The 24,697-nt window shown below is 59.9% G+C and overlaps 1 protein-coding gene and 1 long non-coding RNA gene across 3 annotated transcripts; one reads left to right on the forward strand and one right to left on the reverse strand.

The window, feature by feature from the left end:
* Positions 1 to 5,365: 5,365 nt before the first annotated feature.
* On the reverse strand, positions 5,366 to 7,751 carry LOC119872479. Its single transcript, XR_005361795.1, has 3 exons — positions 7,404 to 7,751; positions 6,486 to 6,598; positions 5,366 to 5,575 (listed from the first exon to the last, which is right to left on the reverse strand). It is a non-coding gene; the product is annotated as an uncharacterized LOC119872479 (long non-coding RNA).
* A 4,287-nt stretch (positions 7,752 to 12,038) lies between these two features.
* TNNI1 (troponin I1, slow skeletal type) lies at positions 12,039 to 23,475 on the forward strand. 2 transcript variants are annotated; one of them, XM_038541913.1, is made up of 9 exons: positions 12,039 to 12,114; positions 15,354 to 15,391; positions 15,986 to 15,989; positions 18,109 to 18,150; positions 18,806 to 18,937; positions 19,525 to 19,614; positions 21,093 to 21,269; positions 22,119 to 22,228; positions 23,094 to 23,475. In XM_038541913.1, the coding sequence occupies exons 2-8, from the start codon at positions 15,381 to 15,383 to the stop codon at positions 22,224 to 22,226; spliced, it is 564 nt and encodes a 187-aa protein (XP_038397841.1). In that variant the 5' UTR covers positions 12,039 to 12,114; positions 15,354 to 15,380; the 3' UTR covers positions 22,227 to 22,228; positions 23,094 to 23,475. The 2 variants fall into 2 exon arrangements, with proteins under 2 accessions (XP_038397841.1, XP_038397840.1); XM_038541912.1 differs by lacking the exons at positions 12,039 to 12,114; positions 15,354 to 15,391 and adding an exon at positions 15,470 to 15,707.
* Positions 23,476 to 24,697: the final 1,222 nt, after the last annotated feature.

A 24,697-nucleotide genomic window follows, 5' to 3' on the forward strand; every position in this document is an offset into this window, starting at 1 on the left:
GCCACAGAGAGGCCGCACACACGCTCGCTCTGGGGCGCGCTCTCTCTCTCTCTCTCTCTCTCTCTCTCTCTGTCTCCCCCCCACCCCCCCTCTGGTGGCGAGGAGGAGAACTTCATCTCCAGCTCCTAAGAACCAGAATTTCATGCTGGAGGATGCCCGTTTCCTCACACAAAACCACACAGAGGACAGAAATAAAAATCACAGGTGCACAACCTGTTTGATGCACTTTCTTTTTTAATATATTTTATTTATTCATGAGAGACACACAGAGAGAAAGGCAGAGACACAGGCGGAGGGAGAAGCAGGCTCCCTGCGGGGAGCCCAACCTGGGACTCGATCCTGGGACCCTGGGGTCATGCCATGGACCGAAGGCAGACGCTCCACCCCCGAGCCCCCCAGGCGCCCCTGTTTCGCACACTTTCTTATGAAAATTTCCCTCGCATGTCATTTTAGGGATATTTTATTAAACCACAAAACCACAAAGTCCGCTGTGGCCAATCCTGCCTTTAATAACTTGGATATTGTGACCGATTCCTGTCACTGGCTATCATTTGACAAAATTAAAAATCGTATTTCATTTTTTCTTGATCATTTTTTAAACTGTATTTTATAGATAAAATAAGTGAATCAGGAAAATAGCAATAATAATCTACTAAAAACATGAAATGATGATCTCCAAATTTGGGGCGTTTAAGACCCCTTTACACTCTTTATTGAGAACCCTAAATACTTTTTGCTTAAGTAGGTCATAGCCGTCAATATTTACCTTATTAGACGGGCGCCTGAGTGGCTCAGTCGGTAAAGTGTCTGCCTTGGGCTCAGGTCATGATCCCGGGTCCTGGGATCGAGCCCCAAGTGGGGCTCCCTGCTCAGCAGAGAGTCTACTTCTCTTCTGACTGCTGCTCCCCCTGCTCGTGCTCTTTGGCTCTCCCTCTCTCAAATAAGTTAAATCTTTAAAAAAGATATTTACCTTACTAGAAATTAAAACAGGAAGTTTTAAAATACTGATTAAAAAATAATAAAAAAAATAAAATAAAATACTGATCAATCCATTTAATAATCATAACAATATCCCACCTCACATGTTAATAGAAATAAAATATTTCAATAAATCCTATAAACAAAAATAATGTAAATGAAATGAATGGTCATTATCTGTTTTAAACAAAACATCTTATAATAAAATTACAAAATAAAAATACCTAAGAAGAGTGACTTATTCTACGTTTTTATAAATCCTTTCCACATTTGGCTTAATAGGAGACAGTGGCGTTCTCATACCTGCTTCTGCAGTCCATCTGTTATAATGTTTTGGTTGAAGTACATGAAAACATCCACATTTACAAAGACATGTGGTTAGGAAAGAGAGCAGTATTTCAACAGCCTTTTCAGAGAACTGTGCATAGTCTTCTATATTAAAACTCACCAGGGGGAACACCTGGGTAGCTCAGTGGTTGAGCATCTGCCTTTGGCTCAGGGCCTGATCCCAGGGTCTGAGGATCGAGTCCCACATCGGGCTCCCTGCAGGGAGCCTGCTTCTCCCTCTGCCTGTGTCTCTGCCTCTCTCTCGGTGACTCTCATGAATAAATAAAATACACACAAAAAATTAAAAAACAAACAAAAAAAACTCACCAGGGGCGCCAGGGCGGAGCAGTCGGTTGAGCGGCTGACTCTTAGTTTCAGCTCTGGTCGTGATCTTGGGCTTGTGGCCTCTGCGTCTTGGGATGGAGCCCCAAGACAGGCTCTGTGCTCAGCGCCCCACCAGCTTCAGCTTGTCTCTCTCTCTCTCCCTCTGCTCCCCTGCACTGTGCTCTCTCTCTAAAATATATGAATGAATCTTAAAAAAAAAAAAAATCAACAACTCACCAAGAGGTTTTTTTTTTTTAAAGGTTAGCTACCATATAGAATCTGAAAGCACCTAATAGTGTTCATAGTCTGTTACATTGAAATCCAATGTTTCATGTAGCACCTTTTAAAGATTTGTATTTATTTATTTGAGGGAGAGACAGTGTATCCGAGTGGGAGGAAGGGCAGAGGGAGAAAATCTTCCAGCAGAGCCCCATCCACGCTCAGTCCCAGGACCCTGAGGTCATGACCTGAGCTGGAACCAAGAGTCCGACACCCCACCGACGGAGCCCCCCAGGCGCCCTCGTGTACTGAACGGATCTTTTGCCCACGTGTGGTTTTATAGCCCTCTGCGTTGGGCATTTGGAAAATATTGGAACTCTGGCTCATGCGGATCTTCCCAACGTGGACACACTTATATGTGGTACAATGATTTTTAAAGGTCGCATTCTTTCGTATCAGCGCCGATCTCATCCGAAAAGTCTGCATATTTGGGAAGCTCTCGAGTCCACAAAGGCAGATATACATTTTGCCAGATTTGAACTTGCCCTTGAAAGCTTGAATTTTATAACTAACAACAAATAGCTGTTTTCTCTGCAGCGACAGTCTCATTTCTTTGGTTTTTGAGAAAATTATCCACCAATGCGCAGGTCCAACTAACCGTAGTTTTTCACTTAGCTGTTCTATCGAGTAAAGGTGACACACCGTGACAAAAGCAGCCGGAAGTGCTGCATTGCATCCCACTTTGGTGTACGGCTGATGAGCACGATGTACACTAACCATATTGGGTAGGACACAAGGAGCACCTCCTCCTGTTTCATCATAAGTCAATAGAGCTGGCCTTTCCCCGTGAGCGGACGGCGGGAAGCACACAGTGACCACTAGCGGCGCTAGTTTGGTGCCACTGCCTGATTCCTGTTTTGGCATCAGCAGCTCTTGCCACCATTGTCTTTGCACCATTGGTGCAAATGCCAACGTGATGAAAAAGGAAAAGTGACGTGGAGCCAAGAGTCAGCAGACCGCCCTGGAGAAGCACAGCCGCGGACAAGCACCGGGTGGCAGTGATGGGGGAGGGATGGTCTGTCTTGTAAGGCCCGACCTCACCTCCACCTCCTGCTTGGTCTGGGAGGATGAGTGTCACCCCAACCCCGGGGGTCCCAACCTCTGCTCCAGGGCCTTCCACTTGGGTGCACAGTACTGTTTCCCCTGCTGGACGGCACCGAGCAAGTTCAGGGCGGGGCTGTGGGTTATGAAGCCTCCTGTAGGTGAGACCTCGGACGAGGAGAGAGGGGACGGGTGCAGTTGTGAGCTGGCCTCTGGCTGGGAGTCGGCAAGGGGGAGGACACAAAGGAAGGCATGGCCTTCCTTGCACAGGCAGAAGCTCCACAGCTCCCCCGACCCCTCTGTGCCCCAGTGTGAAAAGGGGTGGGGGGCACCCACGGAAGCTCTGCCCTCAGAAGGAGATTCCCTCAGCCTTGGGGTTTTGGGGAGCCTGACTCGGGTCTTTTTTTTTTTTAAGGTTGTATTTATTTATTTGAGAAAGGGCACAAGAGCAAGCATGAGTGGGGGGAGAGGGCGAAGCAGACCGCCCGCTGAGTAGGGAGCCAGGTGCAGGGATGCAGGACTCCACCCCGAGATCAGGACCTGAGCGGGAGGTGAACACTTAATGGACTGAACCCTGGCGGGCACTTAGGGGAACTTCACGGACCCTCTGATGGGAAAGCCCCCTCCACATCAATTCCTCCCCAGGATTCCTGAGACACAGCTGTGGCCTGGGGGGCAGGTGTGAGGGAGGGTGAGGAACGGGGGCTGGAGTCTGCAGACCGGGGTTTGGAGCAAACGGGAGGGGAGGAGGACCCGGCAGGGCCCTAGGTGTCTGCCAGGTGTCCCGGCGGGGCCCTTTGTGGGCGCCTCTGCCCCTGACGTCCTGGCCCAGCCTGGACCAGGGGTGAGGAGGTGGTCATAGTCCCGGGTGACCTCTGGGAGGCTAAGTTTACCGTCAACAAAGGCACAGCTGTCCCGCTGTTGTTTCTATGTCTGTGTGAGCACATTGTTGGAGGGGACAGCAGGTCATCACCTGTGTCAAGGTCAGTGAGTGGATGCGGCTGCTTCTCCCAGGGGAGGGAGCCCAGACCGCTGGGTGCCAAGAACTCGAACGAGGAGGCTTCCCAGAAGCTCTTGCCCTGCTCCCTTAGCTACGAGCACTCCAATGTCACTTCAGAATCCCGGGGAACAAGGAAGGACTCTCCGAGCCCTGGGGGCCAATTTCCTGCACTGTCTTTGGTCAGAAGGCTCCTCTGTGTGTGTGTGTGTGTGTTTGTGTGTGTGTGTGTGTTTTAAGATTTTATTTATTTATTCATGAGACACCCAGAGAGAGAGGCAGAGATGCAGGCAGAGGGAGAGGCAGGCTCCCTGCGGGGAGCCCGACGTGGGACTTGATCCTGGGACCCCAGGGTCATGTCCTGAGCCCAAGGCAGATGCCTGACCTCCCATCTTTGGGGCCCCCCAGGCATCTCTCCCCTTCACTGAGCACTTATTGAGCACCTACTATGTGCCAGCTGCTGTGCCGGGCGCTGAGGATACAAAAATGAATAAGATATGGTGTCAACATTCAAGTTTGTCCAGAATGTGACTTGAACTTCGTGGGTTAAATGCAGGGAAAGAGCGACGCATGGAGGCTGTGGAGCCTGGACGAGTGCTCCTAACGTGGTCTGGGGTGGTCAGGGCAGGCTTCCTGGAGGAGCCAGTGTGCTGCTGAGACCCGGAGGAGGGTAGGTGCAGTGGGCCTGGGGTGGAGTGAGAGAGAAAGGCCTTCCCAGAAGCCTCTGCAGCTCCCTGTGGCCAGAGCTAAGGGGGTGTGGAAGCCAGGGAAGCTTCCAGAGTGAGATCCCAAAAGGCATGTAACTTGATCCCGGACTTTGCTTTTCATCCTGAGGGCGGTGATGGGGGACACAGGGAAGTGAGGGGACTGAGGAAGGTGGTTCAGGCGGCAGGGGCATCCTGGAGGGGCTGCAGCCAAGCCAGCCACACGCAGTGGCCCAAAGGCAGCGGCAGGTCGGGGACCCCGAGTGGGGAGCCACCGATCTCCACGCGCGTGGTCACGCGGAGTGGGGAGGACAGGAGTGGTGCATGCCCCGGGGACTTGGGGTTGGCTCGGGTGGTGGCTGTGCCATTTTCTGTGATGTGAAGAACAGACGGAGGCGCTGAGGTGGGGCTCAGGGTGCGACCGCGGTGTGAGGCCGCACCGGCAGGTGGCTGGGCGCCCACGCAGGAGACGCACCCTGGCACCACGCCGGGCTGCAGGCTGGGGCGCTGGCCGCTCACTCACCTTCCCGCTTCGCCCTGGGACTAAGCGCAGCCCTCTGACCAGGAAGAGGATAATGCCTTCCGCAGCCTGGGAAGAAGGAAGGGGGAAAGGGTGGGAGAGACCGCGACATGGGACACTCGAGTCCAGGTGCGTGAGCCTGGCTGCTGCCCTGGGCATTGTAGGGGGGGGGGGCGGTTCTGAGGCTCACCGTGCAAACCACAGGGCCTGGGGCAGGGCCTGGGACCCAGGGGGCCCCCGCCGGCTGTGTGGGGACCTCCCGAGTCCCCGAGTCCCCTGGGTCCGGGACCGGAGGGGAAGAAGGCAACGGTGGGAGGCCGGCGGGCCAGGCTCCGCAGAGGGCAGGGCCGTCGCAGGTCGGGTCAAGCCACCAAGAAGTCTGTCTGTCCAGAGTGAGGGCCTTTCCTTTTATAAAGATTTTATTTATTTGAGAGCGAGACAGCGCGTGCACACTAGCGGCGGGGGCTGGGGGGAGCAGAGGAGGGAGGGGGTGAAGCAGGCTTCCCGCGGACCAGGGCCTGGATGCGGGGCTGGATCCCAGGACCCCGATCCTGACCCCAGTCTCAGGCCGACTCCGCCCACCGAGCCCCCAGGCGCCCCAGAGCGAGCCTCCCGCACCCTCCCGGAGCCGCAGGAGGGGCGCCCGGAGCACAAGTCACGGCCGCACATCTCCAGGTCTGGGCGCTGCCTGAGGAGCCGGGTCACGCGGCCGCCTGGGACGCTGACGCACCCCGAGGGCAAGCAGCAGGCGGGCGCGGAGGCCTGCTCCTTGGTCACTGGGACCCTTCCCCTGCCCCCCACCCGACTTTCCCAGGGGGGAGGGAAGGCTGCACACCTGGGGAGAGGTGGAGCAAGGGCTAGAAAGAATGAGCCACGCAGGCAGGCAGACCTGGGCAGCACGGGGATGTGGAGTCTGGGAAGGCTTCCGGGAGGAGGTGGCTTCCCGTGGGGACTCCCTCGGAGCCACAGTGGAAGAGAGTAACTGTTTCTACTTCGCAGGTGGCCAGCGAAGGTGCAGGGGTGGAAACCCGGGGGATCTTGGGGTGGGGGCTGGACCTCCCAGGTCTAGGGCAGAGGGGCGGGCAAGCTGGGAACTGGGTGGACAGGCCGGCCTGCAGACCTGCGGGTACCCTGGGGCGGGGTGGGGGGAGGCGGCGACGTGGAGGACACAGCTGCCCCCCCTCCCCCGGCTCCAGGCTTGCTCACTGGCCACACGCCACCCAGAAAATAATTTGTTTGAGCTTTGCCCCCTCACCCTCCAAGCTCTGTCCCCCCACCTCCCCTCCTGCTCCGCGGAGTCAGCCCCCAACCCCACCTGCTCATCTCGGGGTTTCTGGAGAAGCAGCCTGTTTTCCAGGGACCCGCCGAGGCCAGAGCCCATCCCGGGCTCTTGGGTGCAAGGGCTCCGGCGAACAGCACACAGGAGGTCTGGACGGGGGTGATGGTGGCCTTTGGTCCCTGTCCTCCATTATAGCCCTGGGCTGGCGGGGTAGCTGAGCACATGGCTGAAGAGGACTCAGGGTGGGCATGGCTGGGCAGGGGGAGGAGGGAGGACCCAGGAGGTGTGCGCAGCGTGTGGGAGGCCGTTGGGGGCATGGGAGCCCGTTGGGGGTGTGCACGGGGCGTGGAAGGCCATCAGGGGTGTGCATGGGTGTGGGAGGCTGTCGGGGGCATGCACGGGTGGCAGCGAGGGTGCAGAGCTTTGACGGAGGGAGTGTGAGCAACGCTGCTGTTGAAGGGATGGAGGGCAGCCCCTGTCTGCCGTCCTTGGGAGCCTGCGGAGCTCCCCCTACCTTGCAGACCCTGCTTCCAGCCCAAGGGTTGCCCCCCTCACCCGCCGCAACTGGGCCTCCCTGGACGGGCAGGGGGAGGGGGCCTCCCTGTCGTGGGGCATCGGCCCGAGATACCGGTGGATGCCGACCATGGCTACGCAGCCCTCACTGGTAGGTAGGTAGAGACGAGCTGATCAGAGCATCACTTGCAGGCTTTGAGGTTGTCAGGGAGTCTGTGGGGCCTTGGGGCCCGAGTGTGGTCCAGCCCAGCCCCCTGGTGGGTCCCCCGCGGATAAGCTCGGCCCCTGTTCAGGGAGCACCTGCTCGGGGCCGGCAGGGATGGGGCTGGCTGAGGACCCGAGGCCTGCCCCGTCCCTGCGGTGGGATCTGCGGGGCGTTGCTTAATCTGCTGGTCGCCCTGGGTTCCTGGTCGCTAAAGTGGGGTTAATGAGAGGACCTACCTCGGGATGCTGCGCTGGCGCCTCGGAAATACACTGGGAGCTAAGGCTGGCGGAGCTCCGGCGTCGTGCGGGCGTCGGCGGGGCCTCCAGGCGTGGTCCCTCGCTCGGGCCTCCCAGCCGCCCCTTCAGAAGGAGAAGGAGAGGCTGGGAAGGGGGAAGCGCCCAAGTCACAGGCGTGAGCCTTACCAGGGAGGCGTGTGTGCAGGGCCCGTCCTGGGCCGCGTCCCTGAGGCCACAGGCCCTGAGCGTGAGGCTGGGCTGTGGCAGAGAATCGAAGGGTGGGGGCTTCGGGCTCCTGGTTCCTCCGGCTCCGGCCTCCTCTGCCCACAGCCCTGCCTCCTCCCAGAACTCAGCTCCTGGGAACCTGGCCCTGGCTCAACCGATGGGCTTAAGATGGGCTGTGGGGGGGCCGGCTCCCCTGGGGTGCCGCGGCCTGGAAGGCCGGCAGAGCCCTGTCACTTGCTAATTTGGGCTCCTGGGCTCCTACGATGCCAGGGCAGTGGGGCTGACAGGTGTTGCCACCACCACCGAGGGGACGAGGGGACGAGGGGACGGGTTCTGGCTCCACAACCTGCAGCCTTACAAGGCTTAGCTCCTCTGTCCAGACTCTTCCTTCCTTGCCCCGGGGCCTCCGGTGGGACGGGAGGCTGGAAACCCCTCTGGCTTTTCTCCCGTCACCTCACCTACCCGAACTGCTCCCTCTTCCTGGATTGGCCCCTCCCTCCCCACATCCACCAAGTCCCGGTTCTCGGTTCTCGTCTCTCCTCTGGCAATTGTTCTGTCTGTTTTGCATTGAGCTGTGAAGTCTTGGGGGATCTGAGAGAGCACAGACCACCGGGGCCCCGGCCAAGGCTGCCTCAGAATCTCCCTGAACTTGAGAAGACACTAAGGGGAGGCCATCAGCTTTGCCTCCCGCCCCCAGGGTGCGGGGTCCCCCGTGGAGGCCAGGCTCAGCCTCAGGTCGCCGGGCACCATCACCGTAAAGCCAGTTTCCAGATGAGGAAGCCCAGGTTCAGAGAGGACATTGCCGGCGGGTCAGCCGCAGCGACCCTCCGCTGAGATCGGGCCTGGAAGGCCTGCAGAGGGTTAGGCTAGGGCAGGGGTGGGGGCGCCGAAGCTAGATTCACAGGCTCGTGACAGGGCGAGGCTGGAGATGAAGCTGGACGAGTCGGATGAACAAGGTCAGCGCGAGCATTTCACGCTAAACGGTTTGCAGAATTGATCGCAAGGCAGCAAGTGCCAGCTGGCAGGAGAGAATGGAGAGCAAGCAGGTGGAGGTTCTGGTAGGCGCAGCCCTGCAGGTTATTCAGCTCCCATCACCCTCAGAGAAGGCCAGGCCGGGCACGTCGAGGATGCCTGTGGGCCTCCGGCAACTGTGAGAGTTAAAGATGGGCCCAGGAGCGCATTCGAGTTAAAGCTGGGCTGGTAGGATGAGAACCGGGGTGTAGTCGAGGGGACGGACGTGACCCTGCTGTCAGTGCAACATGACGCGAGCGCTGGGCTGGTCATTAGGAGGCCCCTTCTTTCTGGGCCCCAATTCCTCAAGGACACAGTGGGAGCGCTGGGCAGCCTCCCCGCCCTGACTCCTGTGAGCCTCTGGGCGACTTCCGAGCTGACGTCCGGGGAGGCCCTGGCTGGGTGACGTCCCGGTGAGCTGGGTTCTGGCCAGGGCTGCATGAGGGTCTGCCCTGGGCTGTGGTGCCCAGGGGACGCTGGACCTGGGCTGGTTCTTCTCACCGACTGCCGCCCCCCCAGCAAGCCCACCGTGCTCCTGGCTGGCCCCAAGTGCAGCCTGACGCGTGGAGTCCTGGGGACCAGAAAGGTGTTATAGGGTGTATTAGTTTCCTACAGCTGCTGTAACAAATTGCCACGACCCCAGTGATTCAAAATAACCAAAGTTGGGGCAGCCCTGGGGGCTCAGTGGTTTAGCGCCTGCCCTCAGCCCAGGGCCTGATCCTGGAGACCCGAGATCGAGTCCCACGCCGGGCTCCCTGCAGGCTTCTCCCTCTGCCTGTGTCTCTGCCTCCATCTCTCTCTCTCTCTCCCTCTACCTCTGTGTGTGTGTGTGTCTCATGAATAAATAAATAAAATCTTTAAAACAACAACAACAAAAACACAAAATAATCAAAGTTTATTATCTTACGGTCCTGGAGGGCAGAGGCCTAAAATCAGTCTCACTGGTCTAACAAAGTGTCGTGGGCCTGCTTCCCTCTTGAGGCTCTAAGGGGGTGTGTGTGTCTTTTTCCTTGACTTTTCCAGCGTTTAGAGGCTGCCTGCATTCCTTTGCTCACAGTCACGTCCTCTGTCTTCCAAGCCAGCAGCACGGCATCTTCTTTCTTTTTTGATCTTTCTTGCATCATCGGGTGTCCTTCTGCTGACTCTGATCCTAATGCCTCTGTCCGACAAGGACCCATGTGAGTAGATTGGGCCCACATGGATGATCCAGGATGATTCTCTGACTCACGTTCCTTAATTTCATCAGGTTTGCAAAGTACTTTTTGGCACATGAGGTGATGTTCGCATTCCTTCTCATTAGGGCATGGGCGACTTTGGGGGCCATCATTCGGCCTACTGCAGGGAGCTCTACTGAGGGTCCTGTGGGGCCTGAGGACTGTTTCTGGCTCTGTGTCAGGGGAGGGTCCCCGCTGGCCAGGTGAGGGTCTGTGCCAGACATGGGCTCAGAGCTCCAAGGGCAGCTGCTCCTGCTCCCCAGGCGGAGTGGCAGGTGGGTGACCTGGCCGCTGTGCGGATATGTGCTGAGAAGGGGGTGACAGTAAGGGAGGAGGACAGGAGAAAGGCTGCAGAAGCGCCCTGGGAAGGGGCAGAGAGGGGCCCAGGGCCTGTCACCTCTAGTGGTGGCCCCTCAGCTGCATGTGGGCAGCTTCCACCCTGACATCGCCAGCCTTGCCGGTGGACTCCAGAGGCCCCTGCCTCCACGTGCAAAGGAAGACCAGAGCAGGTGCAAGGACACCAGGGCACGACAGTCCCATTTCTGAAGGCTACTTGTGAACAGACAGCAGGAATGAGGCCCTAGAGATGCTGACGGGTCAGGGTGGATCTGAGGGTGGAGAGCTGCCCCGCATGGCAAGGTGGGATGGTGTCTATGGGGCCTGGGACGAGGGGTCCTGGCCCTGCTCTGTCCCGTTAGGGACTGAGGAAGGATGACACCCCAGGGCCCTTAGAGTCCGCGACTCATCGTGGTCCCTGCTGACTCTCATTTGTTCTATTTGTAAATGTTTTCTTTGTTTTCCCTTTCCAGAAAGCAGCATAATCCGTGCAGAGAATTCATTTCCATTTGCATCTTGACGTCTTGTAAGAAAAGTTCTTATATAAATTATAAACGCGATGAGCCAATGTGGTAAACGCCAGTAGACTCATCCCAGCCTTCAAACCCCTTCTCTGACCTCCAGCTGCTGCTCCGAGGCTCATGCCTGCCTTTAATGTCCATCCCAGCCCCTCCACTCAGAGTCCCATGCCTCCCAGCCCTATAACTTCGCAGACCCTGTCCCCTCTCCCCGGCAGCCTTCCAGCATCGGGGCTTTCCCAAACAGACGTGACCCGAGCCGAATCAGAGCAGCCTCTGAACACAACCAGAATGGCAGGGCCTCTCACGCCTCAGGAGGCACCGCGGGTGGTCTCCTCAGGACACCCCAGCCCGCAGCTCTCTCCTCCACCACCCTCCCTAACCTCCTGCTGCTCGTAGGCCTCTCGCTGGCCTCCAAGGGGGGTCAGTATCCTGCTTGTTCCGTCCCAGCCCGGGATCCTGGCCCAGGAGATGACCGACGATAATAGCCACAGGATTAACATAGCAGGCATTGTCTTTCTCTGACTATGGGGTGGGTATTATGTGTTCATCAACTGTCCTAAAAATACCCGGGAAACAGGTGCAGCCTCTATGGCTCCGGCTTCCCTGGATTCTGGCTGGAGACAGAGGGTGGGGCAGGGGAGAAGGTGGGCTAGCCTCACTGAGTTCCAGGCCTGGGTGTGGGGTGCCCTTTGGAACCCAGGGGAGCCTAGATTCCCAGAATCCTACGTGGAGAAGGGTGCAGTGTCCACAGATCTCCATGAGCATCAAGGTGGACTCAGCTTAGCCCCTGGCATCAGCCTGCCTTGCGGTTGACGTCACCCCCAATCCCGGGCATCCTCCTAGGGCCCGTGTAGCAGAGCCACCCGAAAGTCCCCAAATCCAGTCCTGAGCCCTCTTAGGCTTTTGGGGCCTGAGCTCAGGGGCCTGATTTCCACATTTCCTTGGGAGAGACATCGGTCAGCGAAGCAGCCCCCCTTCCCCGGCTCCTCCTGGTGCCCGCGGCCTCCCGGTGCCCCCCACCAGAGCCCCACGCTCGGCCCCAGGCCCGTGCTGCTCAGTGCCTCGTCTGCTCTGGTGCCCGTCGTCTCCCTGCTTTGGTGCACGTCCCCCACCCCGGGCAGGTGCTGGTTTACTCGGTGAGCGGCCTCCGTGTGCACAGGACGTGTGTGCTCCGGAGCCCAGATGCATGTGTGTTCAGCGGGTGCCCGCTGTGTGTGCTGCGTGTGTGGGCTCCGGGGGAGGGGAGGGGAGGGGAGGGGAGGGCAGGGGAGGGGCAGTGGCTCTGTTCTATTTTTACTGGCCAGTTGCCGCGGCCCGCAGTTTTCATAGCCTCCCCTCCGCCTGCCCCTCGCAGTCTGCGGTCTGCGGCGACACAGCCAGCCCAGCTCCCGGAGGCTCCCAGAGGTACGTGTCACAGTGTCACAGCCCCGGCCTTCGAGTCTGGGCCGGCCCTGAGGGAGAAGCTGGAGGCGGCCAGGGCTTGGCGACGGAGCGGGACCTATACGCTGGCCTGGAGCACGGGCTGGCTGGTGGGACAGTCCCCAAACGCTCCGGCCTTCTGTCCTGGGCACGGCATCTCTCCCGCCAGGCTGGCGGCAGGTGCCCACTGCCCATCGGAGGCTGAGAGCCAGGAGCTGAATTTCCCACCAGGGTGCTCCGAGGGCCCCAGGGTGGAGCCAGGCTGCCCAGCAGGTGTCGGGGGGGGAAGGGGTGCAGGGGGGGCAGGGTCGTGGCGGGAGTCGGAGCCCCGGCGGCTGCTGCGAGTCCAGGAAGAGCCTGGGCGGCGGCCGAAGTGCCAACGCCTGTGGCCGCAGCAGGTGCCCGGCTCTGTTGCACTCCGGGGCCCAGAGCTCCAGCCACAGCCCCTGCGGGCGGAAGAAGCCGTCCTGCCCCTCTGTCCTGTGTCCTGGGGGGCCGTCCTCAGCACCCCTGCCGCTGCCCGAACAGCCGGGCGAGCAGGTGAGGGCAGGCTGCCAACCCCTCGCCACGAGCTGCCCGGTCCGCCGGCCTGGCTCCGAGGAGTACGAGGTGGTTGGTGGGGCCCGGGGCCTCTGGAGGGAGGCAGGTGGGACCGCGCCTGGGCCCGGGCACCTTCTCCACGAGAACCACGGCTGGGCGCTGGGGCTGAGGCGGCACGGCCACCCCGTCGGGGTGACGGTCCCACGGGAGCTCTGAGATTCAGCTTCCCTGTGGAGGGAAGGGGCTCCGAGGGGGCTGCGGGAGCACCACGCTTGCTCACGACCAGAGGACTGAGATGCCCTTGAACTGGGGTCCAAGGTCAGTTCCTGCCCCTGCAGACACACACACACACACACACACACACACACACACACACACACATGCTATCGCTCAGACACTTGTCCTTACACACAGACACTCGTACGCTCAGCCTCGGTCTCCTAGTCTAGTTGATATTCTTGGTCCACCCCATGGGGCCTCGGGGAAGGGAAAGCCCAGCTCCCAGTCCCCCCTGCCCCCGGCCACCCTTTGCCCCCTCCCTCCAGTGGTGGGTTTATGGAGTTATCTCCTCACTTGCTACTCGCGGGGGAGATGGAATGCTGGCCCGCCAACCTCACGTTTGCGCTATCTGCATCCTGACTTCTTATCAGGTTTCTGCTTGTCTTCCAGGGGACCTGTCAAGGGGTCCCGTCTGCTGGATATCAGAGCACAGGCTGGGGACCCCTCGGCCTGGCGTTTGTCAGTGGGGCAGGCTGGGGGGCAGGCCCTGGCGCTTGGCAGGAGGCCTGGACTGGCCTGGGCCGGCTGGGCCCCAGGCTGGTGACAGTGGGCTCTGAGGGAGGCGTGGACATGGCCAGATGCCCGCCAAGGCTGAGGCCATCCCCACTGGGCTGCGACCTGCTGCCCCCCGGGGACTGGCATTATGGGGGGGCCGCGATGATGGACAGAAGGACCTGGAGGTGTTTCTTCACCAGCTAGTGTTTCTTTTTGGACTTCCTCGCCAGTCTTCAGAGGAGTGGAGCCCTCAGAATAAACAGCTGGTGATAAAATCTAATTTCAGCCAAATATCTGGGGAATTTATGGATTGGATCCTACCTCTCCCTCTGTGCCCCAGGGTGACAGCTGAGACTCTGGGGTCATACTCCCTCCCCCTCCTCCACCCCAGGAGGCCCAGAGGGCTTTCTGACTGGGTGGGGAGATGCAGGACAGGTGGCCAAGCCCCACTCACGGGCTGCTGCGGGGAGCTTCCCGGGCATACAGGGAAAGGAGAACATTGAGGGGGAGGTGGGAGGTGGCTCCGGAATGAAATCACCAGTAGCCGCTTTACAAGCGTCCTTGAGACTCTGCCCTTGCTGGGACCAAGCCAGGTTCTTGGAGCAAATTCCAACTCCTGACCTGCGGCGCCCCATGCCCCCTGAGGCGTACACACTGGCCTCCCCTATCCTTCACTGTGGGACCCAGCTGGGGATTCCTGTTCCGCCTCGCTCACCTGCTCCCACCCGAGTTATCCTTCTCCTTCCCCTGATCTTTTGCACAGTCCCTGCCCTCTACGGGAACGCTCTTGGTCCAGGCCCCGCAGGACGCTGAGCTGGGTCTGGCTTTGGAGTCGCCCCTTGTGCTGCCTCAAGGGACCCCCTTCTTGGCCTGGGTCCTCCAACTGTCGGGACTAAAGGGAGCCCCAGAACAACCCCCATCGGGGGCCTTCATAGTGCTCCATGGCCAGGGGCCCCCGCAGAGGTCCACGGGGCTCCTATGTACCCCTTCAGCCTGTGCCGTTTGCTCTTATTGCTGGAATTTGTTTTGCTTCCAATTAGAATTTGGTTTGAACAAAGGGGTGAAGAGCTTTTTTTAAATGGACAATTTGTCTAACCCCGATTCTTGCAGAGGAGAGCTGGCCTGGAGCGGGTCAGGATAAAGATGAGCATAGAAGGCAGGATTTGGTGGGGCCTCTCACCGTTCTACCCAGGGGTGTCGGTCACACTGCCGGGCCTGGGCACGGCACCCCGGGCACCAGGACATGGCCCAGCGTGTGCACGGCACCTCCTGGAGTTGTGCCAGGTGGCACTTACCTGTGCTCCATCTTGGCTCTGCACCATCCACCTTTCAGGCGGTCTCCTCCCTGGGGACTTCCGTGACCACCCTCAGCCCCAGGACACACTCTGAACGGGGCATGGTGTTTAGGGCACCACGATCTCAGTTTTCAGACAGATTTCTGTGGATTCCATTCTGTTCCGTGGGGGTTGGCAAACATTTCTGGAAAGGGGTTGATAGTAGATATTTTAGGTTTTGCAGGCCACGCAATGTTCTGTTGCATATTCTTTATTTTACAACCCTTTCAGCTTTTTTAAAAAGAGGCGGGAGGCAGGAGGGTTGGGTGGGGGTGGGGGACGGCAGATTTGGCCTGGGGGCCGTGGTTTGCATACCCCCCCCTCCCCCCCCCGCCTACATACCTGTCCAACAGAGCTCCTTTTGGTTCTTATATCCATTGCTTCTTTGCTTTTGTAAGATTGCTCTTTCTTGTGAGCGAATGAGTGAATGAATGAAAACAAAGAACCAATGGACAAGTGCTTATCCCATCCTCACCTGTTGGAATCCATTCCCCGGGAATCCTTCTTCCTGGGCCCAGCTGGGGCTGGGGAAGGCCTTCCACCTTTCCCACCTTGATGATTGCTTTGTGCCTCCAGGTGCTGCCCCCCCCCCCGACCGCCACCATGCCTGAAGTGTAAGTAGCGCCGCCCCCGCCCCGTCGGCCAAGCCCTTTGCCGCAGATTTTGGCCCCAGAGGGGAGGCACCTTCAGCTCAGCCCCCAGGAAGCCAGGTTCTAGAACAGGAACAGTCCTGAGACACCACGTGTCCTAGACTTTGAGCAGAACCCACGTCTAGGTTGCCTGGGGAAGACCTCTGGGTGTCTCTGGGCGGCTCAGGTGGCTTGCCTGTGTGCTGGGCCTCGATGTGACTTTGGCCCAGCAGATGAACATGGCTTTGGGAGTTTGCCCACGAGGCCAGGGTTGGAAGCTTTCACATGCTGGAACCCCGAGGTGAGGCTTCCCTGAGCGCCCCCCTCCCCCAGCTGACGGGCCGCAGCTCCCCGCAAGACCTCCAGTAGTCTCGAGGCCCCCTGGACTTTCATTCTGTCCTGCTGGCACTCTTGAGCTGGTCCCCTTGCCCGATGCCTCATTTCCTTCTGCTGTGTGCCTGGCACCACTCCGCCCCTGTCCGAGCTCGTCTACGTGGTTCTGCTGTTGCAAATGTGATACGAATTGCTCACGCTCTGTCTTTTGCTCTCTCCTGTCCTTCCTGTGATGGATCCCTAAAGCGAGGTAAGTGAGATCTGGGGTATGTCTTTCCTGGTTAGGTCTTCAGACTGGTGAAGGTGGGGTGAGGCGGGTGGGGGGGGTGTCCAGGGGCCGAGCATATTCGCCAGAGAATACAAATGTCGAGTGAAGATTCCGGGCAGGGGCTTCCGTGGGCACGGCCTCACCACAAGGTCATCCGGGGTTAGGGCTACAGCACGGCCGGTGTGACTCTGCATCCTTGCTGAGCGCTGGGCACGTTCCTCCTCATTTGCTCCGATCACTTGTCCAGCCTTGAGGGACCATCTGGGGTTTTTCTTGCAGAGCCAATCCTGTGCCAAGCCAGAGCAACAAGGGATTGTTGAAAGAAGGGGGTTCTTCTACCCGCTGCCCAGTGACCAAACGTTGAGAGAGGAGCAAAGAGGTGTCCTCACACTCCCCTCAGGTCTCAGATAATTCTGACCCTTCGACAACCCAGATTTATTCGGGTTACTGAGAGCAGAGCCTCTGCACCCCCCGGGCTGAGGAGCTGCAGGGACAGGGCTGTGGACTCTGAACTGGCAAGGGTGGGAATTAGCAGCCGTGGTGGACGGGGACCGGCACAGGGATTCCCAGTTACAATAGAACGCCCCACTTTTCCATAGTCCTGTGAATTTCTCAGTAGGAAAATGAGTGGCCACTGATGGGTAGTCACACGAGGTGGCCTCTGAGCTCACCGAGCAGTGAGGAAACGACATTGCCACGGGTGGGCGACGGGGCGTCCCCAGTGACAGGCAGTGATTCTGGAGGCAGGCCGTTTCTCCAGCAAGCACGCTGGGCTGATGTAGCCCGGACCTCACTTTGGGAGGCGGAAGGACGAAGCAACCACCCTGAAGAGTCGGATTGGGAATCCCACATTCCGTGCCTACAACATGAAGCCCATTCATTCCCCCCTTTCCTCCCTTAAAGGCCATTGGCTTCTGCTTTCACACTAGAGTAGCCACCGGGGTGAGGCCCCTGCACGCCACGTCCCCAAGGTGGCTGCTCGCTGGCCGCCACCAAAGTGCCAGCCTTGGGTCCCAAAGAGCGACGGGTGCTCAGAAGGCCTCCCAGTCTCGCGGGTGAGGGGGTGAGCACCCTCCCTATCCTCTCCCCTGAGGGGACATGGCTGCGCCTGTCTAGTTGGCTGGAATATGTCGGGGATTTTTATTTTATTTATTTATTTATGTATTTATTTATGTATTTATGTATTTATGTATTTATGTATTTATTTATTTATTTATTTATTTATTTTGCCGGGGATTTTTTAGTAGGAAGAGAAAACAATGTTTTTTTCCCCTTTTTTAATTAAAAAAAATTTTTTTATGAGAGTTCAATTTGCCAACACATCGCATAACACCCCGTGCTCCTTCCGCCAAGTGCCCCTTCAGTGCCCGTCACCCAGTCACCCCGAACCCTGCCCACCTCCCCTTCCACCACCCCTTATTTGTTTCCCAGAGTTAGGAGCCTCTCATGTTTTGTCAGCCTCACTGATATTTTCACTCATTTTCGAGAGAAAACAATGTTTTTTGTTTTTTTTTGAAAACAATGTTTTTAAACCTGAGAAAGAGTAATATGGATGGTGTCGATGTTAAAAAAAAAAAGAAAGAAAGTTGCGAAGCCTAAAAGGATAAACTTCTTCGTGTATGAAATTCAGGGCTTCTGTGCAAGGCGGGTCACCCAGGTGCTGGCTGCGACTGCCAGGCGCTAACCGTGCCTCCCAAAGCGTTTTCGCGTCCGTGATGTCACATGATGTCATTCTGTGTGTAGGAACTCCGGGAACTGAGGACGGTGGGTGGCAACATCATCCTTGTTTATGGACGAGGAAGGGAGGCGCCCATAGAAGTCATGTGACCCACACTGGACCCCCCCCCCCCCCCCCAGCACTAGAACCAGGATTGAAAAGTGAGGGCCTCAGCCTCTAGGTCAAGGTCAAGGTCGCCGACTCCAGCAGCATCCCCCGAAGTTGAGGGGGTAAATCACAAAGACGAGGGGCCCTTGAGGGGACCCTGTGGCGAGGGTTCTGGGTAGTGATGGTGAACTGGGCGGGCATGCGTGCTGGCCTCCACCAGATTTCCAGGTGTGCAGCCTCTCCCTCACCACCTGTCTCTCCCCTTCTCACCCACAGAGAAAGCCCAAGATCACGGCCTCCCGGAAACTCCTGCTGAAGGTGAGGCCTTGTGCTGGCTCTGAGGGGACATCCAGGGGGAGACTTAGGGGGGGTGCGGAGCAGTCTGTGGGGGTGCGGAGGCTTGGGGGAAGGTGAAGAGGAAGGAGGCCACAGCAGGAGAAGGAGGGGGAAAGGGGAGGGGGAGGCAGAGGGAGGCTGGCCTCACCTGGAGCCAGGTGGTCAGTAAGCGGGAGCCTGAAGCTGGAGCCCCGGCTCCTGCCCAGGTACTCGGGTGGAGGCAGCAACCAGCTTCAGGGGCCAATCCACTGGTGAAAGCCAGAGGGCCTTGCTTTATTTTGGCGAGAGTTTCTCTCTTTGGGGCTCCGTGGGCCCAAACAGGCCAGGAGTGGGTAAGAGAAAGACTGTGAGGGTGAGCAGGCCCCCGGGCCCAGCGGTGCTATGTGTGGGCGCCCCGTGTTTGCTCTCCCGCGGCCCTGCCTGGCCACCGCCCCTCTCACCCTGCGACCGTCTCATCCGCTGGCTCCTGGGCAGCCTGGCCTGGGCCCCAACCAGTATGACCAGTACAGGAACACGCTGCTTGTAGAGCCAGAGGCAAGGCCGGTGCCAGCCTGGGGTCCTCCTTGCCGCCTGCGTGATGCTGGGTGGGGACCCGAGGGCCCTGGGCCCCTGGCTCAGCAGGCTCTGTCCCACCCAGAGCCTGATGCTGGCCAAGGCCAAGGAGTGCTGGGAGCAGGAGCACGAGGAGCGGGAGGCTGAGAAGGCCCGCTACCTGGCCGAGCGCATCCCCACGCTGCAGACCCGCGGCCTGTCCCTCAGCGCCCTGCAGGTGAGTCTGCGGGGCTGACACCAGGGCCCCGGGGTGGGGGTGGGGTGGGGGGGAGCAGGAGCCTGTGCTAACAAGTGGCTCATCCCCATCTCAGGGCCCCTGGAGGCGGTGCTGGGGGATCCCATTTCACAAGGGCAGGAAGGGAGCCTTAGGACTTGTCCGTCTTTCCCCTTCCAAATCGGTTTTTAATGTCTGTAAACCCCCGATAACTGTTCAAGTGCCGCCGACTGTGGAGAAAAGAGACTGGAAGGAAATGCACCGAAATGTCACCAATGGTCACCTCCCCCTGCCGGCATCACTCATAGCCTGTATTTTATTCTTTTTGTTTAGTGCATAGCTTTCACACTTGCTACAATTCACTTATGTCATTTTTATTGCAAGAAAACTGCGTGAAGAAAACCGTGACATTTCGGGGAAGGGAAACAAAGGGCTTACCCCGGGAGCTATCAGCAGCCGTGCACCCCAGGGGTCCAGAATGCAGACCTTGCAAGGGCGCTGGCCATGGAGGCAGGAAAGCGCTGCTGGTCCCGATGGGGCGGACCCTCCCCTCTTTCTGTCCTTGTCTGATCGACCTCTGCTTCCCCCAGGACCTGTGCCGGGACCTGCACGCCAAGGTGGAGGTGGTGGATGAGGAGAGATATGACATTGAGGCCAAATGCCTGCACAACACCAGGGAGGTGAGCTCGCCGGACGGGAGGGGCTGGCGCCGGCTGGGGCGGGGGCGCAGGGGGCCGTGGGGGGGATCACGGCACTGACGCTGCCACCCGGGCTAGGGCCCCGTCCTTCTGCAGGGTTTGGCAAGTGGCCACTTGGGAAGCTCTGGGTCCCCCACTCCAGCCCCCAGGGGCAGGAAGAGGATAATCACACAGCTGAGAAGCACGCACTTGCCCCCGGCCTGACCCACGGGCTCCTCAGTCGCAGGGGAGCTGCCGCCCTTGTTGGCCCACACACTCACGCGCTAGTGACAACTTCCCTTTGTCCCTGGCTTTCATGTCCTTGCCCCTTTGATCCTCCCTCCACGCCTATGGATGATGCAGCGCTGTCATCTGCACCTTACAAAGGAGGGCGCTGGGGTTCAAAGGCTGAGAACGTCGGTCCGGGTCACCCAGTGGTGGCTGCGGCCCCCGGTGTGGGCTGCGGGGCGTGGGGTGTGCGCTCTGTCCCCCTGCCGCTCGAGGGGGCTGTGCCTGGTACTTGTTCAAGCAGCAGGAGGGGGAGGGCAGATCAGAGAGAGCTTTTCCTTCCTTCCCCTTTCTCCCAGCACCGACAATGATTTGGGGCGTCACCAATCTCCCCAGGATTCTGTCCAGAGATAGCACCCCGGAACTCCCCGCAGGGCCTAGTGCCTGGGGGCTCATCCACGCTACTAGACCCACGCCCTCCGTGAACTGCTGTGCGGGCTCACGGGGAGGAACTAGCTAGAGGCAGGAATGGGGCCGTAGGACCGGGAGGAAGCGGCCCACACCCAGCCCCGGCTTCTGAACCAGACTTGTGCTGAGTTGGTGGAGCTGCCCGTCTATTCACGTGACCATGACAGGCATGGCTGATGGGCTCCATCTGTCCATTTACTCATTCGCTCATTTTTTTTTTAAAGATTTTATTTATTCATGAGAGACACAGAGAGAGGCAGAGACACAGGCAGAGGGAGAAGCAGGCTCCATCCAGGGAGCCTGACGTGGGACTCGATCCCGGGACTCCAGGATCACGCCCTGGGCTGAAGGCGGCTCTAAACCGCTGAGCCCCCCGGGCTGCCCCATTTGTTCATTTTTAAAAAGATATTTATTCATTTGAGAGAGAGCTTGCGAGCGAGCGAGCACAAGCAGGGGGAGGGGCAGAGGGAGAGCAGGTTCCCCGCTGAGCAGGGAGCCTGACACCGGGCTCGATCCCAGGACCCTGGGATCATGACCTGAGCCCAAGGCCTGGCCGTCTGAGCCCCACCCCTACCCCCCACGCCCCAACTCACTCATTCATCAACAAGCACGTCGTCGTGGGTATTCCAGAAGTGAAGGGCGGGTCTGAGTGTCGCGGAGGGCCTGGCCGGGAAGCTGGCGAGGTCGGGGTGTAGCTTTGGCTGAACTCTAGAGGTCCGAGACCCTCAGGGAGGGGGCCCTCGGGTGCTCTCTCTCCACGGACCCTCGCTCCCTCTCACCTGCAGATTAAGGACCTGAAGCTGAAGGTGCTGGACCTCCGTGGGAAGTTCAAGCGCCCGCCGCTGCGCCGGGTCCGGGTCTCGGCTGATGCCATGCTCAGGGCCCTCCTGGGCTCGAAGCACAAGGTGTCTATGGACCTGCGGGCCAACCTGAAGTCCGTGAAGAAGGAGGACACAGAGAAGGTGAGGACTCCTCTCCGCAACCTTTCGGCCCCTGTCCCCTCAGCTTCCCCTGTTACTCTGTCACATGGCCTCGGGCAGGAGCTCCCGCTGGCGGCCAGGCGGCCAGGCGGCCTGGCAGCCTGTTAGAACATTCTGGAGCTCTCTGGGAGGCCAGTGATGAAGTCTTGTGATTCTATTTTGGGAGAAAGAAGACTCGCTCCCCTCCCTCGGGCTGCTCGCCATCCGAGGAGGAAAGCAGAGGAAGCCCGAGTGAGCAACAAGGTAGAAAGCGTAGCCAGTGCAAAGAGGATGCGGAGTTAGAGTGACGGGGCGATCAGGGTGACCCCCGTCTGTCCCCACGGGTGGGGGGGGGGAAGATGGCACATCATGGGGGTCACAGGACACTGAGCACAGAAAGTAGAGAACCGAGTTCAGTCGCTGATTCAGCAACAAATCCCTGGAACGGATGGGCTGCGGCCGCGTGCTCGAGAGGGTTGGGCTCCAGAGGGCCCGCGCTGAGGCCGTGCGTGTGAAGACAACCCAAGGCTGCGAGTCCGCTGGCCAAAGGAGAGCCGGCCAGGTCGGGAGGAGGCAGGCTGCTCAGAAGAGGTGGCCCTGAGCCGGCCTCGGGCCCGAGCAGGCGGTGGCGTGGGTCTGGAGGCCGGGGCGCCCAGCTGACACGCTCCCTCTTCCCGTGCAGCCTCGGCCTCCCCGAGTCCACCCGATGCGTCCTTGGGCCCCACCCGTGGGCAGGCGTGTCGGGATTTCCTCTTTTCCAAGAGGCTGACTTTGCATCAGCAAATTTCTCTTGTGATGGGGGGGCCCAGCTGCCCTCTGGTCTCTGACGTGTGTTGGGGGGCCCGCCCGTAGGAACGCCCCGTGGAGGTGGGGGACTGGAGGAAGAACGTGGAGGCCATGTCCGGGATGGAGGGCCGGAAGAAGATGTTCGACGCCGCCAAGTCTCCGACCTCGCAGTAGAGGTAGCTAGAGACCAGCTCCCTTCTTGGGGGGCCCACCAGAATCCAACAGCTCACGGGGGCTCCGGGACGATGGGCCCAGCGGGGGGGCACTGAGGCGGCCCGCCCTGGCTCCAGCACCCCGACACCTTGGGCACGTGGTTCCAATTTTAGTATATGTGCTGCCGAAGCGAGCACGGGCACGTGGTTCCTGCTTCGGGGCGCTCCCGGCTCCCTGTCCGCAGCACTGGGGGTCCAGCAGGGAGAGTTCTCCAAGGGCGTCCCCGTCCGGCCTATCGGTTCCACCTGCAAATGCTCTGGCTTCGCCCTGGAGCGATTTGATCTGGACTGTGGGGTGGGGCCTGCCCCCGGGGTCCCTCCTGCAGGACCTTGGGAGCCGGGGTTGGACGAGCCCTAAGGGAATTTGAAGCTTTTAAAAATACCTCCTGGCAAAGGACCCCAAACTCGGAGTCCCCGGGCCCGGTGGGTGGGGGGGGGGGGTGGTGTCCGTTCAGAGAAGACGAGACCACCCCCTCTCTGAGGAAACTGCTGGAGAAAGCAGCAAGTGTAGGGCGCAGAAAAGCCCCACTGTCGCTCCGGGGGAGGTGTGAGCGGGTGACGGGGAGAGGGCCGAGGGCTGGCACCGCAGGCTTTCCGGAGCTTTCCTCTGAGGAAGCGATGGGCAGGGGCTAGCAGACGCAGGGCAAGGGCGCTGCAAGGCCGAGGGCACAGGGGGCGCATTAGCGGGGAGCAGGGGCAGGGCTTCAGAAAGGGGAGCCGAGGGAGCCCGGGCCTGGCTGAGAAGCTGGGGTTTCCTAGGAGCCCCCTGGCTGGCAGCTCTGTGTCCTACCGGTAAAGCTGTAACCCGGCGTCTGCCTCTGTCCCACAGGCCGCCCTGCCGCCCCGTGCTCTGGGCTTCCGCGTCTCGCTCCTCCCTGCAGCCCGGCTCACCTGCCTCTCTGCACCCCACCCTGCCCCTCCGGAGCACCCCCTCCTGCCCTCGCCTCTCCCCTCCAGCCTGAGCGCCCTCCTCTGGGACTGGGACTGAACAGACACCCGAGAGGACCAACCCCCGTGTCTGAAGACCTCGCCCTAGCGGGGTGTAGACGCCTGCCGGCTGCGGTGGAGCCAGGCTGAGGGGGAAGGGGTGTGAGAGCGTCTTCCCTCTGGCCCCAAGCTGCATCCCTCCACTGCTTCTCTGACCTGCAGAGTGCCCCCCACTCCGGGCATCCCAGCTTCTCCATTAAAAACCAGGCTCCTGGTCACCTCTGTCCCTCCGTGCCGGTCATGTCTGCACCATGTGAGTGCTCAGAAGGGAGGGGATCCGGAGGGACGGGTGCGCCGCCTCCAGGCAGGAGCTCAGGGTCCGAAGGAGGTCTAGGGAACTGGCAGCTGCCTGCCAAGGTCCCCCGGGCCCCTGCCGCCCAGTCCCAGTGACATCACCCCGTCACCACCCAGAATGCTCAGACGACCCCAGGCCTAACCTCTGGAACAGCCCAGCCCTCCCAGCGACCCCAGCCATCAAGGTGGGCCTCTCTACGCAGAGCCCCTTGTCTCGCCTGCTGTCACAGTCCCCTTTCTCTGACAACCTGGACCACCGCTCCCTGGCAGCTGCTGGATGTTCCTGACTGTTCTAGACGTCCCTTCCGCCCCTCACCTGGTCCTCTGCTTCCCTGGCCCGGCCCCAGGGACACCTTGTGCTTGTGTGTCTGGCCACCAGGTGGCTCCTTTCCCCATCGCCGCCCCTGGGCTCACCCGTCCTGACCCCTGCCCTCTCCACCTTCATTCACGCGCCCTCCTCCCAACCATTTTCTCCCCACACTGCTGGTCACATCCTCCATCCACTCGTCTCAAGGTGGGCCAGCCGGGGATCTGTCCTCTAGGTCAGGTCCTTGCTCCATCCCACTGATAATCTGGACCCAACGCCTGGGGAGGGGTGTGAGCCTGCTGGGGTGCAATATGGGAAGGGGCAGCCGCCCTCCCTGCCTGCCCTCCCACAGCCCCCGGGAGAGGCTCCGCGGGGCAGACACCGAAGTTCTGGGGGGGGGGGGTGGTGGGGGAGGCAGCCCCTGGCGACGCCGGAACTGAGCCTCCAAAACCGGGGCCCTTTGACTCTTTCACCTGGACCCTGGCCCCAGGAGAGGCTGGGCCCCCTGAGGAGTCCCCCATCCTCCCGCCCGAGTCCCTGGCCTGCCCTCTGCTCCCAGCATATGACTGGCCATAAGCACCAGAAGCTGAGTACAAAGTGCAGTGCCAGCTGCTCCCTGGGGCAGCTGCTCGGGGTGGGAGAGCGACCTCGGGAGGGGCCGGGGAGGCATGCTCGGCCGAGAGCTGACCCCGGACCTGACGCACGGAGAGCAGGGCCGGAGCCGGGCTTCCCCGGGGCCCAGAGCAGCTCCCGCTTACAGCACGTCGACCCCACACACCTTCACACTGAACCTTCACAACAGGGTACGATTCCCGGGGCGTCTGCCTTCAGCCCAGGGCGTGATC

The sequence above is a fragment of the Canis lupus genome, chromosome 7 (assembly GCF_011100685.1).
Source record: "Canis lupus familiaris isolate Mischka breed German Shepherd chromosome 7, alternate assembly UU_Cfam_GSD_1.0, whole genome shotgun sequence".
Taxonomy (NCBI): Eukaryota; Metazoa; Chordata; class Mammalia; order Carnivora; family Canidae; genus Canis; species Canis lupus.